Raw genomic sequence first — 18,499 nt, 5'->3', positions numbered from 1 at the left:
GATGTCTAACATACTAGTAGGATATACCAGGCTCAATTCCTGCAAAGAAAATGCAATTGCAATTAAAGAGCTTTTTTTCATAAACTAACAACAAAGGGTCAGCAAACAACTTCGAACCCATTTGCAGTAACTCCCTGTCTTCACAAACAAGTGGAGCCGCACATGGTTCATGGATTCCCTGTGTGAATTACAAACAAATAAAGGAAAAAAAAACGACTAATAAACAGATTAAGGTCCGCATTTCTTTTTTTCCCTCCCTCCATACGGTAAAGATGCGTAAGAGAGCATCCAAACATATATTAAAAACCCAACCAAAGCACCACAGCCAGGAAAGTGCTAAATTTGTTGGGAAAATGACGGCTCAGGACGTGTTTTGATAATTAATACTCGTCAATGACATTTTTAGCATTAATAAATATTTTTAGCATATCCTTGAAGGATATTAATATTCTTAGCATATCCTTGAAGGTAAACTGTTAGGTATTGTCCCTTTGTCTACAGTTGTTAGCTTCCTCTACCTAGCAACTATTCACGAGGTACTTAGGCTCCGTTCCAGAAATGGAATAAGAACTTATTTTTTGTTCAATAATAAGGCTTGTTCCACAAAGATAAGAAGGAGGTGCTTATTTTTGAAGAATTTATATAGGTACCAATAGGCGCCGGGGAGGGAAATCGTACCGACGGCCGTGCGGGGCCTTCTCCGGCCACCGGACGGCCGATCCGAGCCGTCCAAAAATTCTATAAAAAAAAACCGAGGAGGCTTGTGTAGGAATCAACGGCATCCGAGGTGTGTAGGATGCTTGATCCGAACACCCTTTTTCCGAGTATATATTATATACTCGGAAAAGGGGTATATACTCGGAAAAGGGGTGTTCGGATCAAGCATCCTACACACCTCGGATGCCGTTGATTCCTGCACGGGCCCCCTCGGTTTTTTTTTTATAGAATTTTTGGACGGCTCGGATCGGCCGTTCGGTGGCCGAGATGGCCCGGCGCGGCCGTCGGTACGATTTCTCTTCGCCGGCGCCCATTATTATAGCAACAGTCTTATTTTTTGTATAAGACAACTTCAAGCTCAAAAATCATGTGTTTACGCAAATAATTTTCCTATCACTATGGATCTTGTTTGATAGATCTCATTGAGATCTTTAATACGATACAAAAAAAATTAAATTTTTTTTTTCATTTACATTATTTTTGAGTTTGAAAATGTGAAATGAACTTTTTATTTGGGTTTTGTGGAATGACCCTTCTTATTTTTGAATGAGAAGTGGCAAAATAAGTACTTATTTTTTAAGAAGATTTCTGGAACGGAGCCTTATTATTTTAATATTTCCTCACTCTCTCTCTCTCTTCTGCCTTCTCTCTCTCACTCCCCCTCTCTCTCTTCTATTAAAGAAGAAAAAAGTATATTTTAATTAGTGTTAGGTAAAATAAATAGTGTTGATATAGTTGTGAAAGAAAAAGTTGATAGCTAAAGTAGAATTGAGAACTGTTCACGAGGTAGTATATATTTTCACTGGTAAACTTGCTCTAAGACTGCTAAATGGCAAAACCGAGATGAGAGAGAAGCGCTATGAATGATGCTTGATCGAGAGAGAGAGAGAGAGAGTGATTGGGACAGGGCCGGCTTATGGCCAAGACAGGGGAAGTCTGCGCTTCCGGCCCCCCAAAAAAGTTTAAAATGAGGGTTCTCAAAATTTTAGGATTCCTATATATGTGTGTGTATGGCCCCAAAAAAATTTGCACTAGTCTCCTTTACACAAAATAGATCAAATTGAAATTTAAGAGCCATAAAATAGCCCAAAATGGTGGAATTACTCATTAAGGGACGGCAGGAAGATATACTACGCGGCCGATCAAAAAAAGAAGAAAGTGTTGGGAAAATTATATGATTAGGATATTTCTGCAATAAATTAAATGCCTAAACAAGAACAAATAATCAACCAAGTAAGGCAATTCAATATTATTAGAGAAAAGATAAGAATAGCCTGTGGGATGGTCGAGGCACATGATGACGCCCTTCTAAGGAATGATACACTCCCTTTTGCACGGGGTTGGATTGCGTTCTTTCCCCAAGATATAACGACTTTCAAGTTATCTTCGGTGCAGCGAATCAAACTCACGAACCGATTGTTTCCTGACACTGATACCACTTTCAGCCATCCTCTTTCATATAAATATATATATAGATTTTGGTACAACAATATATTTGGATGAGAGAGGTTTTTATAGAGTTGAGCACTTTACTACTTTTCAGCCGAATAACAAAGCAGAGGTTTTATAGGCATTAATAAAACGTAAGTTTGTTATGCTAACAGATAGTGGTCTCAAAACTAGGAGGAAAAATAGGAAACCTAGTCAAAGTGGTTTTCAACTAAACACTCCCATTTTGACTCTAACTATACATTCCTATAATTCCTCCTTAGACCCACAATCAATGTTAACATAAAAGTAAAATATTAAATTAAAACCAACAGAAAGAAATGCAGCAAGGTGCAAAAACTCCATGCTTCACGCTTGAAGAATTGAAAGGAATACAACGATTGACGACCATGGACGGCAAATACTTGCCTACGGAGTTTCTTGAGGCCTCATCTATCATCTTTTGTCACTTACCCCTAATCGAAATAGCCCATCGTAAAGACCCCGTTAGGGATGGCAATGGGAAGGGTCGGGGGTGGATACCACTATTCCGATCCCCGATCTCCGAACCCAAATCCCTCTTCATCCCCGCCCCGATTCCCACTGGGGATTTATTTTTACTCTCCATCCCCGCTCCAAATTGGGAACGGAGATCTCCGCAGGGAATCGGGGATCCAAAGATTCCAAAGCTTTTAAAAAAAAGGGTCATCTACCATTAGAAAACACAAACCATGAAACTAAATTCAAAAAAAAAAAATCTTGGCTACCATTAGGGCTGTAAACGAACTGAATCAAGCCGAACCCTGTTAAGTTCGGCTCGGGTTCGTTAAGGTATGAGTTCGGCTCGAGTTCGATTCGAGCCTAAACAACTTGGCTCGAGTTCGGCTCGTTAAAATTTTTCAAGGCTTGGGTTCGGCTCGGTTGGGTTTGTTAAGATACTAGTCTGGCTCGAGTTCGGCTCGGGTTCGATTCGAACTTGAACATCTTGGCTCGAGTTTGGCTCGTTAAACCCAAATGAATCGAGTCGAGCCGAATCTAAGCTCGAATTGAGCTCGTCAAGACTCAGGTTTGATTCGGCTCAACTCATTAAACTCAAACGAACCCAAACTCTCTCATTGATCGTATAGAATTTGGGAGAAAAATAAGTATTGAATTATATATACAACCTTAAAAAATTTTATATTTACAAATAAACTCCTATTGAATTATTAATTAAATTTAAGTATAGGTTCGCGAACCTAACCGAGCCGAATACTATTAGGCTCAGGTTCAGTTCATTTACGAAACGAGCCTAGAATTGAGGTTCAAGTTCAGTTCGTTTAGCAGACGAATCAAACTCGAACGAGCTCTTACCGAACCGAGCCTCGAACAGTTCGCGAATGGCTCAGTTCATTTACAGCCCTAGCTGCCATTACATTTTGACAGCGAGCGAGTTTCCCGAAGTGGTAGACTGTGTTCAAAATGAAAAATGCATTAAGAAAATGTGAAACAAAAATACACAGAAGATACTCAAATTCGAAAAGAAAACCTCGAACCTTCATTCAATATCAGCCACATTAGTCGGTAATAACATCAGACTACAAGACAACATACATTACATTCAAATCCACGCCCAATACTCGTTCTCTAATCTATCTCATAGTAGTTCAAAAATTATATCTAACACCATGCCATAACTTCTCATAATTCTCCACAACCATCTCACTCACAATCCACTATCCACAAATAGTAAATTTATGCTCTTTCCATCACTTTTAGTTACCATCAAAATTCACCCACGGGGAAAAACAAACTGAGCATTTAACATAAAACAGAATAACATGTGGGTAAACCCTCACTTATGTATATATAATTATATATAGTAGGCTAGTGGGGCGGAGATTAGGGCGGGGACTAACTCATATCCACCCCCTACCCGTTCCTTACTCTTTTTTAAAAGTTATCCCCATACCCTACCGATCCCCAAATAATCTCCAAATCCTCTACCCATTTGGGACAGGGAACGGATCGGATTGGATCGGGTAGGCCGAAATTGCCGTCCCTAGGCCCTGCTACTGGTACAGAAATCTATGCACAGATTGTGCACAGATTTTGTGGTCCACGGGTCCCACACAAATAATCTGAACCGTTCATTAAATGTAAAATATTTTTTCAAGAACCCCCGTAAAAAATTAGCTCAATTTAATACCTGTAAGTGCTCGATCCAATCATTTAAATTTTCATTCAGATTTTCGGGTAATAAAAAGTTAGATAATTAGATCAAGAACCTATAGGTATTGGATTGAGCTGATTTTTTACAGAAGCCCTTGAAAAAATGTTTTATATTTAATGAACGGCTCGAATCATTTGTGTAGAATCCGTGGTGGGCTCATAAAAAAATCTGTGCACAATCTGTGCACAGATTTCTGTACCGGTAGCATTTTTGACCCCGTAAACTCTCAGTATTTTGAAAGGGGTGACATAATGCCACGAGTCTATTTTTTATTCCGCACGACTGTTTGCCACTTTCTGACAAATGTACACTCATGAGAGACTGAACCAAACTCTACTCTCTCACTCAAGTCTCAAAGCATTAGTCATCTATTTTGTCTTCTTCCTTTTTTCACGGTTAACTTCTCGCTCCTCCCACTGTCCTCCACCGCCTCCCTCTTCAACCAATCCACCTTGTCTCTTTCGTCTCTTTCCTCTCCAGTTATAGGTTCCGACGACGACCAACTCTGCCAATGATTGATCAACGAGAACAACCAGTCATCATGAATGAAACCGTCTCATACTTTCTCATTCTCTGTGGTCTCTATACTTCTCCTTGGGCTGCATCATCTCCTCCTTCCCTTGCTTAGGAACTGTCTTGCTCTTTCAACTACGCCCTTCCAAAAAAAATCCCACCTGTTCAAACAAAAATCCCGTGAGGTTGGGACCGATCTCTTGCCCATCGGAGCTCCAAATAACGTGAATTGACCAAAACATTCACGTGATTTGGAGCACCTTTAATTGCTATTACAAAGTAGACTTTCAAATGCTCATGTGGTTTTCTTCGGATTAGTCATCGATTTCGAGTATGCTAGGATTGCCCTTGCTGGTTCGAAAATTCAACACTACGGAAGACGAAAATAGGATGAAAAGTTTGTATATGATCTTTGTTGTTTCGATGAGCCACCTGGAAAAAGGTGAAGATGAGAGAAAGGGAAAAACAAAGTGGGTTTAGGAGACCTTGCCATTAAAAGAACATGAAGCTCCATTTAAAAGCAAGATGATTGAACTTAACATTAAAAGAACAACTACGGTGTCAAAACGACAGACGACTTGAAAAGAAACTGTACAGTATAAGGGGGAAACAAAAACACAATACCACAGGAAATTAAATAAACCATGGTCAAAACTTTTTGCTTAGCCTAGAGTTGCTAAATACGAAGCCTGAGGCTTTAGTTGATCAATATTTTGATTAGGGGAGTTATTCGGTTGGTTCGGGGTATATAATTCGGAGACCGATTTCGACCGAAATTAAATTCGGTTTGATTCGGTTCGGGGTGAGTTCGGTTCGGTCGGGAATTTCGGGGCGTTCGGTCCGCCCGAAATGGGCCTTAGTTGGGTCATTTGGGCCGTTTTTAAAAACTAACAATAGATTACGAGCTATGTTTAGACCATTTTTTTACCCATATTTGGGCCATTTTCACATGTTTCTCACCCATATTTGGACAATTTTCAACCTTAAGTCAATCACCCATGTTTGAGCCATTTTTTCACATTTAGGCCATCGTAATTTGTACCTTTTTTTTTTTTCAAACACCAATTGAAAAAAAAAAAAAACATACAACAATTATGCTCAAACAATTACAACTTTTACAAGTACTCTTCCACCATCTTTTTCTTCCACCATCTTTTTTTTTCAATCGATTGGAAATATTTTCTACACTCGTGTATATAACTTGGAGGAGTTAAAATAATTTAGAACAGAGAGAGTAATCGATTGGAAAATTTTGCAAAAACGTAAATAAATCAAGCAATGAAATTCCAAAAAAAAAAAAGTAAGAGCCAAAAGTTAACCATTCAAAACAATAAGAGCCAGAAGATTAAAACAATTTATATAAATATATATAATATATATGGTTCGGTCGGTTCGGTCCGCATTCGGTTCGGTTCGGTTCGGTCGGTATAGATTTCCAAAAAACCGAGACCGAACCGACCTAGATTCGGTTCGGTTCAATCCACCCCGAACCGAAAAAAAACTCCCTTGGACCGAACCGATCGGTCGGTTTTTTCGGTCTTTTTCGGTCCGGTCGGGTTCGTAACAGCCCTAATTTTGATCAACCACCGCCTTCAGTAATCACATCTTTGAATGCTCCACCGCTGGGGATCATAGGCAAGACACGCTCCTGATGTGGTACGATAACATCCAACAAATAGGGACCAGGCATATCCAACATCTTCTGAATTGCAGCCCTAAGATTGTCCTTCTTCATCACCCGAGCAGCAGGAATCTCACAAGCTTCCGCGATTTTCAACAGATTTGGGAATATTTGAGACTCATCCTCTCGTTGAACCACCATACCCAAATGCTGATTATTCAACACCATTATTTTAACCGGAAGATTCTCCGCCCGAATTGTTGCCAACTCCTGGACATTCATGATAAAACTCCCATCGCCATCAATGTCCACAACGACCAAATCAGGTCTAGCAACAGCGGCACCCATTGCAGCAGGCAATCCAAAACCCATAGCCCCTAATCCGCCGGAAGTAAGCCACTGCCTCGGCCTATTATACTTGTAAAATTGTGCAGCCCACATCTGATGCTGGCCAACACTAGTACTTACAATAGCATTCCCATCCGTTAACTCGTCAAGAACCTGAATTGCATATTGCGGTGTAATGGCATCTCCAAAGGTCTTAAAGGTCAATGGGCGCTGAATTTTCTGCTCCTTTAACTCCTTCTTCCAAGCAGAAAAATCAAGCTTAAGCTGACCTCTTTTACCCTCCAAAACCTTATTCAGACCTTTCAAAGCAGATTTCACATCCGCGCAAACCGATACATGGGGTTGGTTATTCTTCCCTATCTCAGCAGAATCGATATCAATATGAACAACGTTAGCTCGGCTAGCAAAAGCTTCAAGCTTTTTGGTCACACGGTCATCAAACCTGACCCCAAAAGCAAGCAACAAATCGCTACTATCCACAGCATAATTGGCGTAAATAGTACCATACATTCCAAGAGACATATCATCCGAAGCCGGGTACACCCCAAGACCCATTAAATTGCTCGCGACCGGAATCCCTGTAAGCTCCACAAACCTCTTCAACTCCTCACTCGAATTCAAACACCCACCACCCACATACAAAACTGGTTTCTTCGACTCGGATACAAGCCTAACAACTTGTTCCAAATGTGCCACTAGAGGCTCTTTCGGTAATCTAGCCATATACCCAGGTAGTATCATGGGTGGATCCCAATTGGGTACCACCAATTGTTGCTGTATATCTTTAGGTACATCAATCAAAACTGGACCAGAACGGTCTGAACAAGCAAGAAAAAACGCCTCTCGCACAATTCTAGGAATATCTTCGGCATCCAGCACAAGGTAATTGTGCTTTGTAATAGACCTAGTTACCTCAACAATTGGGGTCTCTTGAAAAGCATTGATTCCGATCATCAGCGGAACTCGTCCGGTGATGGCGACGATGGGGACGCTGTCGAGCATTGCGTCAGCAAGTCCGGAGACGAGGTTGGTGGCGCGGGGGCCGGAGGTGGCGATGCAGACGCCGGGGAGGCCGGAGGCGCGTGCGTAGCCCTCGGCGGCGAAGATCCCGCCCTGCTCGTGGCGGGGGAGGACGATGCGGATGGTGGGGGAGCGCTTGAGGGCCTGGTGGATCTCCATCGACGCGTCGCCGGGGTAGGCGAACGCGTCTTTTACGCCTTCACGCTCGAGGGCTTCGACGAGGACATCGCTGCCCTTTCTGGGTTGGCCAGGGGTGAATCGGCAAACGAATCTTTCGGTTGTGGTGGTGGGTTTGGAATTGGGGAAGACATTGGAAAGGTAGAGAAGGCGGCGGAGGGTGGTGGTGGGTCGACGGGGATTAGAGGTGAAGGGGAGGGTGAATCTGGGAAGAGAGTCTCTGGATTTGGTGTGGAAGATGAAAATTGAGGGAGGATTGGAGGAGGTGGCAGGGTTTACACCCAGCGCTGCCATGTCTGACGGGAAGAGAGAAACAGAGAGGAGTCTGTTTTGTGTGTTTGTGTTTAGGGTTCTTGTTGGAACTTGAGAGGAGAGAGAAGTGGCGAGAAGCAAGTAGCAGTACTTCTGTGTTTGTGTTTAGGGTTCCTGTTTTGTAGCCCCAAAATCAAAATTGACTACTGATCTTGGTGGCTTTGGAGGCTGGGTTACTTTCTTGTATCTTGGAAATTGAAATTAAAATCGACTGATTTTCCACCTTTCTAGATTTGGGTTTGGGGTTTCGTTGGAGAGAATTGGGAGTCCATGGGGGAACCTGAGAGGCGAGATCCGGGAAGTCTTGGGAAGTCCTGGTTTGACAACTGTGTTCTCTGTTACCGTATTTGACAGCTGTGTTCTCTTTCGCCTCGGGTGTTTCAACCTTTTGATGGCTAGCTAACTCATTTTTCCTAAGCAAAATGGCTAGAATTTTGGTTAGACTCTTGGAGATGCTCTAAGAACGTAATAAATTATACACGGACCCTTCGTGTAGAAGGGAGTGTCCGCCTGCCCAATAACAAGAAGACAACTCACTAACTCAGCATGGACGATCGGCAAAAAGTGGGACAATGTTGAAAATTGATTTTTTGGAACAAAAAGAAAATTGAATTTTACACTTTTTTTTTGGATTTTAGTGTTGAAAGTGTATGTAATTTTTTTGCTAAAAGACAAAAAAAAGAGTATAGATGTCAATAAAGGGAGTGTAGAATTCAATTTCCAACAAAAATGGTACTCACAATGATTGTGTAAAATACTGTTTAGAGCAGAAACTTGATTATGAGAGTCAATGAGATAAAATTTAATTATGTCCATTTTAGAATAATATTATTTGAACAATAAGATCTTCACACTCGCGGTGAACAATTTTTACTTGTTTTTTTGAATTAAAGTGATGTATCGTAAGAAAATGACTCATTTCGTAAATTAAAAAATAAGTACTTAAAAAATACGAATGTTCGCAAAATTAGGCCCTTTTCGTTTAATTTTTAGCACTTATTAGAGGTTTTGTCCTTATTCAAAAAATTTCGTGTTCGTTAATTTTGAACTAAATTTTTGTAGATTATTGATTTGTCTCGACGAAAGAAATCGGAAAATATTTGATTTTTACCCAAATATTTTGAAAAATAACAAATTTTCAGAAAGAAAAAAAAAACCTACTTTTTTTTTTGCTGAAAAGTGTTATTTTCCAAAATATTTAAATATTTTTACTTTTTCGATTCCTCTTGTTGGTTTTGAACGCGTTGATTTTGGCAAAGGCGAAGTTGAACGATAATGGTGACGGAGCATTGTTCTTTTGCGACGGCCGAGATTTGAGTGTTCTGGGAAAATCACGGCGATGGAGAGCCGTTCGATCGCTGAAGAGACCATCTTGGTGCGGAAACCGCATCCTCCAGCGTTCAATCTTGATGTTGATTGGTCCAACGGCCGTCGATGGAAGGAAGTCGGCAACAACAAGGTAAGGGTAAGCTTAGCGGGGACGAGGACGAGACTGCAGATGATGAAGTGTTGGTTGGTGAGGGCGAGGCCACTGAGGGTGCTCACAAGGAGGCTAGAAAGGATGGTTTGATCGTGAAAAACCCGTTTCATGGTAAAATGATACAAATTATTTACCATGAAACGAAAACCATCATAACTGCAATGGTTCTTATACATGCAACGAGCAGAGAGGCGGCGGCGAGCATCGAGGCAACAGCAAGCAGCGAGTGAGAAGCGGCGAGGGAATTCGCACCAATTAATGGAGGACGAACATAGTCTGGATTTTTTTATGGGTTTTTAGGAAAATATGGAGACCAAATTACAAACGGAGGGGGTGTCAGTTATAAATGGATTGAGTGGAGAAATTTTAGGAATTGATTAGCAGATTTGTTGGGATTCCATGGCAAAATCAGTGGAGATCGACCGTCGATTCTTTCCTGGGGACGGGAAGTTTTATTTTTCAGTCCCAAATTTCGGTGCTATTATATATATACATATATACACACACACACACACACACATAAAGGTACTTGTGGGATTAAAAAAGATAGAGGATGAAAACATAAGTGTTCAAAATGAGCAGGATGAAAATATAAGTCAGTTGGGTTCTGAAGATGAATATTTAAGTCTCCTATTAGTTTACCTGTATATTACATTATGCAGTACCATGTTTATTATTTACTGTTTTGGCTTAATAATTCCCTTGATTATTCTTTTGGTTTATTTTTTGTTTTTATTCAATTTTATTTGTATTTATTAATTTTGCGTTAATTTTTTTTTGTCAAACAGTATAAATTAGCAGAGATTGTGGGGGTTAGTTAGTAGTAGTAGGCTACCATAGGGGGTCTAGAGATTTATACCAAGATTATGGGGGTTAGTTAGTAAGAGTATGCCACCACGGAGCGTTTAGAGGCTCTCTATAGCTTTGAACCACACAACGCCCCCTCACATGGTTTGAACTAGGTCCTCCCACAAGGGAAGGAACGGGAAATGCCAATTGAGACAACACTCAATGCCTTTTTTTATGTATTATTAATTTGTATTGACAAGAGTAATGAGAAAAGTAAAAAGTTTTAATTTAAACTCTCTTTTTTAAATAGGGACAAAATAGTGGTAAAAAAAGCCACATTTGTTTGACTTTATTCAAAAAGTTTTGAGTTTGGAACATTTCACGTTCAGATGAATCAATAATAATTAATGAAGGATTTATGGCTAGTGTTTCAAACTTAGGTTTTTCATACAAACAAACATAAATGAACAAGGATATATTAGTCTTTATCATATGCCTATGGGACATACGTTAACAAAATCCTAAATATATATAGCCGAGTCAGGTTCGAATGGAGCTTTGCTAGAACTAAAAGTCCGTCCATTCATAAATAGGTTTCTCTTTATATTTTCGAACTCAATCCTAATAAATTGTTACTTCCCCCATCCTATAAAGTTTGTTCGGTCTGCAAAATGAGGACTTACAAATAGTACAATTTATGTGAGAAAATTTCAAAAAAAAAAATCAACAATTTATTAGATACCCTTGAATTCTTTTAGTTTATCAAAAAGGTTAGAGTTTTTTCTTGAAGAAATGCATTATTTTTTAGTTCTCTTTTGACAACAAATTTTTTATACCCTTCAATCTATTAATGTTATAATCCATCCATCCATCCATCCATCTATCTATCTATATCCTAAGGGAATGTTGTTCGACTTCTCAAAGCCTCCAGATCCTCAATTCTTATTTCCTAGATTTCCCACTTTCTTTAAAAGGGGGGGAAAAAAAAAAAACCCATGATCTTATTTCTTACACACTACCTATATTTTCCATTAAAAAAAAAAAAAAAAACTACCCACGTTCTGTCTCATATTCACCGTCTCTCACAGAACCCCATGACTCCTCCAATTCGGCTGAAAAACAGCCCTAGCCCACCCTCCAGGATCCATCTCCCTCCCTCTCTCTCTCCCTTTCCATTCCTCGACCGCCACCACCCCACGCCTCTCTCCCACACCCACACCCACACCCACACCCACACCCACACCCACACCCCTCACTCTCTCATGGCCTATGAACACCCCATCTTCACTTCTCCCTCAATCTTTCACAGATTTGCTCCGCCGTCCCGCGCTCCGCTATTGACAGAGTCGTCCCACCCCTTGCCCTTGATAGAAAGGTAGGACTACTCCTCCTTCACTCCTTTACTCTTTCTTTTTTGTCTTCCCCATCTTGATAGATTGGACCTCAATTTCATTTTCTGCCATTCTATTTTTTTGGTTGTAATTTCATAAGTAACTTGATTTTCTCTTCGCTGAGTTTAACAGAATTGATAGATTGGAGCCCAATTCCATTTTTCGCCATTATGTTTTTTTGGTTGTAATTTCATTCGTTCATCATTACACTTTTACTCACTACTTTTTAAAAAAAGGCATCTACTTTTGAGGGAAAAACAAAAAATGTGTCAATTTTTACCTATTAGCTTTTTAAAATGAATACTTATTAAGGAATAGTTCATAATTGAATACGGGGCCATGAAAAATGGACGGAGGGAGGACCAATTTCCAAAGTGACCTTAACATTCTAAGAGTTTCTGGTCACCAACAATAACATGGAAAATATAGCTATCGATTCTTGAGAATTCCATCTGTTTTTAGAAAAAAAAAAAAATACAGTAGAATAAAACGGGCCATCTTTTCAGTAGAAATAGTCATCTATCGAACTTTTCATTGTCCACTAGCTACCAACTTCTGGCCCACAGATGAAAATATTTGTGTCGTTCCTTTGTATCTTCTCAGATTCTCTGCACAAAACAGAATATACAAACGGGCATCCGCATGTATTGAGTTGTATATGAAAAAGTCTACAAAGGTGCTGTTGCCACTGATGCAATTAAGGGGCAATTCCAACGGGAAATTGCAACGGTAAAACCCAACAATTGGGTCCCATTAACGGCCAGTGCTTTGTTTCAAACAAAATATTATAAAAATTTGAGGGAATTTATTTTGCCACTCACTTTTTTTCTAATGTCACTCTCTTTCTATAACAATACTACAAATCACCTAATATAGACATAAAGGGGAGTGTCATTAGAGAAAAGGGAAGTGGCAAAATCACTCTCCAAAATTAAAATAGAGAGTTTAAATAAATTAGAGTAGAGAGTCTGATGCGGTAGGGGTACTTTAGAGGTGACAGTCTAGTTAAAGTAAAAAAGTGACTTTGTAAGACGTAATTTGGTCCGAAAAATAAAGAGTCTGATGTGGATGCTCTGAGGCTAGTCCTACTTCTTTACTTTCTGCCATATAATTCATTACTGCTGCTGCTACTTTCACTGCCTTTTAAGATCGTGTTTTTCTTCTGATCCTTGATTATCCCTTTGATGAGAACTCAAAAATTCAGGGAAAATCTTTTGTAAGCTGACTAACAGAAAGTAGGTTCTTTTTCTTGTCAGGTACAAGCAAAATATTTTTCAACAGCATTTGATTAGGGCCAGCAGTAGCGATGGACAATGCCCTATAGATACGGCTTTCAAATACACCACATTGTCGAAAATTTTGGATCCTCATAAGAAGAAAAGCAATTTTAGAAGTCCACTTTATTAGGGAGAGTAATTCTGTAGTAAGGGAGAGGATCACTGCTCTGTTCTCTCACATAAAGGTGTGAGACCAACAAATTTTAAGATAATGATTGTTGTTAAAAATGGTAAAAAGAGCACTAAAGAGATTAGTTTGTGATTAACTGATCATGTATTTTCATAAAGATTTGGGGATGGTATTTTATAGGTTCACAGGTTAATTTTAAGCCCGTTCACTTAATGAGATTAGCTTTGGGTATCTCTTGAAACCCAATCCGATATGCATAGGACATTGTGTATATGTTTTTTTTACTCAATTCATCCCCAATTGTTTGTCTCTTTTTACACTTTTCTTATCACATAGAAATTATCCCTCTTTAAAAGTCAATGATAAAAAGTTGATGAGTTTCTTTCATTTACCTATGTAAATGTATTAAGAGCAATAATATAGGTAAGGATGATGTTCTTGTATTTACACACAAGGTTTATAAGGGTCGAACAAAATATAAAAGTGCAGTCCTTAATAAGTATGGTTTTGGAGTAAACTGCAACTTAATTTCGTCAACTGTAGAAGTAAAAGACCCAACTACCCTTTCTCTTTTTTAAATAAAGAGCCTTTACTCCCTTCTTATGTTCAAAAGTTCCAACACGGAGAGGGAGAAATGGCAATTGGAATTGGAAATAAACAAAAACTTGTTGAGACCAAATTCCGGCCACCTACAAAAACTCAGGAGTGAACTTGGTCAAAAAAGAACAAGCTACTGGATGGCTGGACCTTCTCCCTATTTTCTAACGCGTAGAACGGAATGTTCTGATACCAAGCACCGACGTTTATCTTGCCCGTGCGGCTCACTACCTCGACGGACGACAACCGTGAATACACTTCTGTGATCGTCTCCTTGTGGCGCACAAGACTCAATGCTCAAAACTCGTTTATGGGCAACGTCGATCTCGGCCGAAATGCGCGCACCAGAACTCCAGTGACATGCACCGCTGTTTAAATGGCGTGTGCGACCCGTACGGTAGTTGGATGATGATCGGAAAAATAAAAAGGGATTGTATCATCGAGCTTCTTAAGACTCACCGGTCCAATAGAATTTTCGAACTTCTTCAATTCAACAATGGTGGATGTGATCGTATGTTGGGTGGTTCCCTAAATTGAGAGAGAGATGCAAGAATTTTTTCATGGTTTCCCAAATTTTGGGTGTGTGAGAGAGGGGGGGAGATGGGTCCGTGAATTGATGTGGCAGGGAGGGGGCATGGGTGAGAGAGGGGCCAATTTTTTCGTGTAATCTAGGGATTTGGGGGATTTGTTGAGTTTGGGGAAGAAGATGAACAATGAGGGCATTGTTGTCTTTTATCGAACAATTTTTGAAGAAAAGATTTGTTAACTCTGGCATAGACGAGATAAAGGTACGTGCAACACGAAAACTGTCAGTTTGGACAGAAAAAGTAGCGGAAGCATTTTACTCCAAAATTATAGGGAGATAAATTGGTCATTAATTAATCATCTCAGGAAGGTCATTTGTCAAATTGCAGGGAGGTAATCCGTACTTTACTCAAAAATTTTTATTGCAAAGTAAATGTAACAATCCTGATTTTTTTTGGTAAATAAAAATTTCGTTAAATATTTAAATTTTAATTACTTGGATTTCCTTTAAAATTCATTTTTAACTTTAATAATCCGTCATAACTAGATTTGAGACTTATAAAATTATATTTCTTTGCACCGGATAATCTAGTCATTTTCAAAAGACTAGTGTACTTGTAGAAAACTTGTATATTTTTCTAGTGTATAAAACAAAATCTTAAATTATATTTCTTGACTAGAAATCCTACGTGACAAGTAGAATTAGTTTTCAACCGATTAGTTGGAAGAATCGAACTACCAATTCATCTAGTTACAATCTCCTAACCATAGATAAACCTTTATCCATTGGACAATAAAAGTTAGAGAAATTTTTTATCCATTGAACAATAGGAAATCTAAATTTTCTATCAAAGATATTTTGTGCTAGATTTGATAAAGTACTCATATATATTTATATATAGACTTATATACACATACCTAAAGGACATTTAGTTATTTTAAATATTTTTCAAATATATATTACCTTATTCATTTTAACCATTGGTCAAAAATGCAAGGGAAAATATTCATTAGATAATAAGTTAGTCTTACTAACTAGTACTAAGATTTATTAAATAAATCACTTCATAGATTTTTCCATGTGTTTATATGCATTAAAGATATGTAAATATATAATTTCATAGATTTCTAAGTACACTAATAAATATATAAGTACTAGTACTTCTTGAATTATTCTAATAAGAAAATTTTGGCTATATATTTTATTTGATACTTGAAAATCTTGATGGATTATATGGTACCTAATAGCACCTACATTTATATTTGAAAACTTTGACATGTGTGTGTGTGTGTATATATATATATATATATAATAAAATAGAAACATGTGCTTATTAGATTAGTTTATTAAGAAATTTTGATCTTATATTTTTTTATTGGATACTTGAAAATCTTAAAAGATTATATAGTATCTTGTAAAGTATTTTATAAGATTTTCTAAGTACACAAATATATTTATATATGGGTACATGTACCTTTTGGCCTATTATTTTTTTAGAAAAATCTTAACCATTGGACAATAATTATTAGGGAGAATTTTTATTCCTTGGGTAATAGCCAAGACTTTTGCTATAAATAGCACCCCATCCTTGCCATTTAACTCACACCTTTTAACCTTTCAACTTCTCTCTCTAGAAATACTTGAGTTCTTACTTTGTTCTTTCTTGTTCTTGGTATTCTTGAGTTTTTCTTGAAGTTCTTCAAGAAACTCATCCAAAACCGTCACAAACCACCACTCGACCACCCTTTGGATCCAAAAAGTTTAGTAGTATAGTCAAGATCTAGTTTTGAGAAAAACATTTCTCTTTTGAAGCTACCGGAAGCTCACCGTAGGAAGTTACTCCGTCCGACGTACTTACTTTTTTCGTAGCCGTACCTACCACCAAGAAGAACGGTAGATTTTCCCTTACTCATTAATTCTAAGTATAAAAGTTGTATGATCATGTAGAATATCCCTAACTACTCTCTCTAAGTATATATATAAGTTTGTCTAGTTGCCTATAATGTTTGAAATGCATGAAAGATAGCTAGTAAATTTATTTTGCTAAAGGATGTATAAACATGTTGAATAATCGACATTTACTTCAATAAACATATGTTGTTTAAAACTTTCCACAAAAGAAGAAAGAACAGATTTAGAAAGATAAGCATTTAATGTTGATGAAGAAATATTCGTATTTTGATATTTAGAATGATTATGAGCATGCATACATGAATTGCTTGTATTACTTGTGGTGTGATAAAGTATAAGTGATTTTCACTCCAAAGGCGTCCATACATGTGACGTTATGCTTTAAGTTGTGGTTTGAGCATGATGATTAATATAGAGTTGGATGATCTTGCTAGTTTAGTTTTAAGATTACAATGAATGATTTATGATTACATATGTGAAAAGTCCTACCGCGGAGTCGTTGCATGAAAACGAGACACATAAATCGAGAAAGTAAAAATATGGCACCTAGGATGTGGTTAATGATGAGATGTGTTTTGAAAAAAAAAAAGAAATATTTTGAAATCCCAAATGAGGCAGGACGTGGTAGCCCATTGTATGGTGTGTGTGTGTATGTGCCAATGGGAACCCGGAGCGGCGGAATCATTGTGCGGATACTCAGGAACCCGAAGAGGCGGAACCGAGGTAGGATGTGTGGCTTGGCTATCGCAGAGAGGTGTCAATGCCAATTGTGTGCCAATGGGAACCCGGAGCAGCGGAACTATTGTGCGGATACTCGGGAACTCGGAGCGGCGGAACCGAGGATGAGAGTGTAAAAACGATTTTGGAAATGTTGATTTGGAAAATGAAAAGTGAAAAATGGAGACACGATTTACGAGATATCGCGTAGGAGAAACTCAAAAATCACGGATACCAACATTAGTTGAATAGTGAATGTGGATGTGGATGTGTCATTATTAATTATTTTGTTAAATACACATGTGTTATGTGGATCTCACTAATTCTATACACTATTATGTGTAATTTATGGATTAGCGGGTATGAGATTGTTCTGCTGAGTTTTCGTAACTCACGGTGTTACTTTTGGTGACCCTGAGATATTATACTAGTAGCGACGCTGGTATAATGTGTCAGACTTTGTAGATGAACAGGGAGAACTCTACACCTTGAAGACTTTCGGAGCCGAGGAGCTGGCTAGGATGGAGGAGCAGACAGGGCAGTAGATAGGAACCTTAGTTTCCCCTCATTTTGTTGAATAAAAGTACTCTTTTGAGAATTATGATGTAATATTGAGCCAAACTCTATTTAGATTTTCAATAAAAATGTCTATTTAACGTTTCCAAAATTCAGGGCGTTACAGTAAAAGTTGCACTACCGGGAGATAGTTTGTAAGTTTCAACCTTTTCGTAGAAGGAATTTATAGAAATTAAAGGTAGTATAAAATAAATAGATTAACGGGTTTAGAAAATAAGCATGAGAAATATCAAGAGAAACCTATTTGATGATTGGATGGAATTTTAGCACGCATAAACTCCGTAATTCTGTAGTGCAAGTTCCGTCCGACCCAACTCGGCCAGATGTATATACACCCCTATCTAATTACTAGTAAGTAGTAACAATCCATAGAAATATAAGCATTTTTGGCACGTGAGTGTCTTTTTCACAGCTTCTGTTTAATCTTGCGCGTCCATTTCGATTTTGGACGGTTCGGATTTTAATGAGATTTGTTTGAAAACAAGTTAATCATAATCATTTATTATCTATCAAAATTGATTTTCAATCCAAATCGTTTAAAAATACTTTGGACGATCTCGACTGAGCACTGTAACTTTTTCTTTGCAAAACAGATGCAAAGATTCTCTCTTTTAGCACACGTAAACTCCGCTATTCTGTAGTGCATGCTCTGTCCGAACTCGACTCGGAAACAAACAAAATTAGCGGGGCATCTGGCGGCTAATATATTTGATACAGTATAAAAACTTGCTTCTCACCACTCGTCCTTCTCCTCCCT

The 18,499-nt window shown here is 38.4% G+C and overlaps 1 protein-coding gene across 1 annotated transcript; it reads right to left on the bottom strand.

Annotated features, from left to right (window-relative positions):
- Positions 1-6,184: 6,184 nt before the first annotated feature.
- On the bottom strand, positions 6,185-8,439 carry LOC131319402 (acetolactate synthase 1, chloroplastic-like). Its single transcript, XM_058349629.1, has one exon. It carries the CDS (start codon positions 8,328-8,330, stop codon positions 6,450-6,452), a length of 1,881 nt encoding a protein of 626 aa, XP_058205612.1. The 5' UTR covers positions 8,331-8,439; the 3' UTR covers positions 6,185-6,449.
- Between the last annotated feature and the right edge of the window lie 10,060 nt (positions 8,440-18,499).

This window comes from Rhododendron vialii, chromosome 3a (assembly GCF_030253575.1).
Source record: "Rhododendron vialii isolate Sample 1 chromosome 3a, ASM3025357v1".
NCBI classification, from domain to species: Eukaryota; Viridiplantae; Streptophyta; class Magnoliopsida; order Ericales; family Ericaceae; genus Rhododendron; species Rhododendron vialii.
The sequence above is the reverse complement of the archived record's forward strand: the minus strand, read 5'-3'. Positions and strand labels throughout refer to the sequence as shown.

Bases quoted from the DNA above. Each gene is read 5' to 3' on its own strand.
- LOC131319402 (XM_058349629.1), bottom strand. From the start codon at position 8,330: ATGGCAGCGCTGGGTGTAAACCCTGCCACCTCCTCCAATCCTCCCTCA.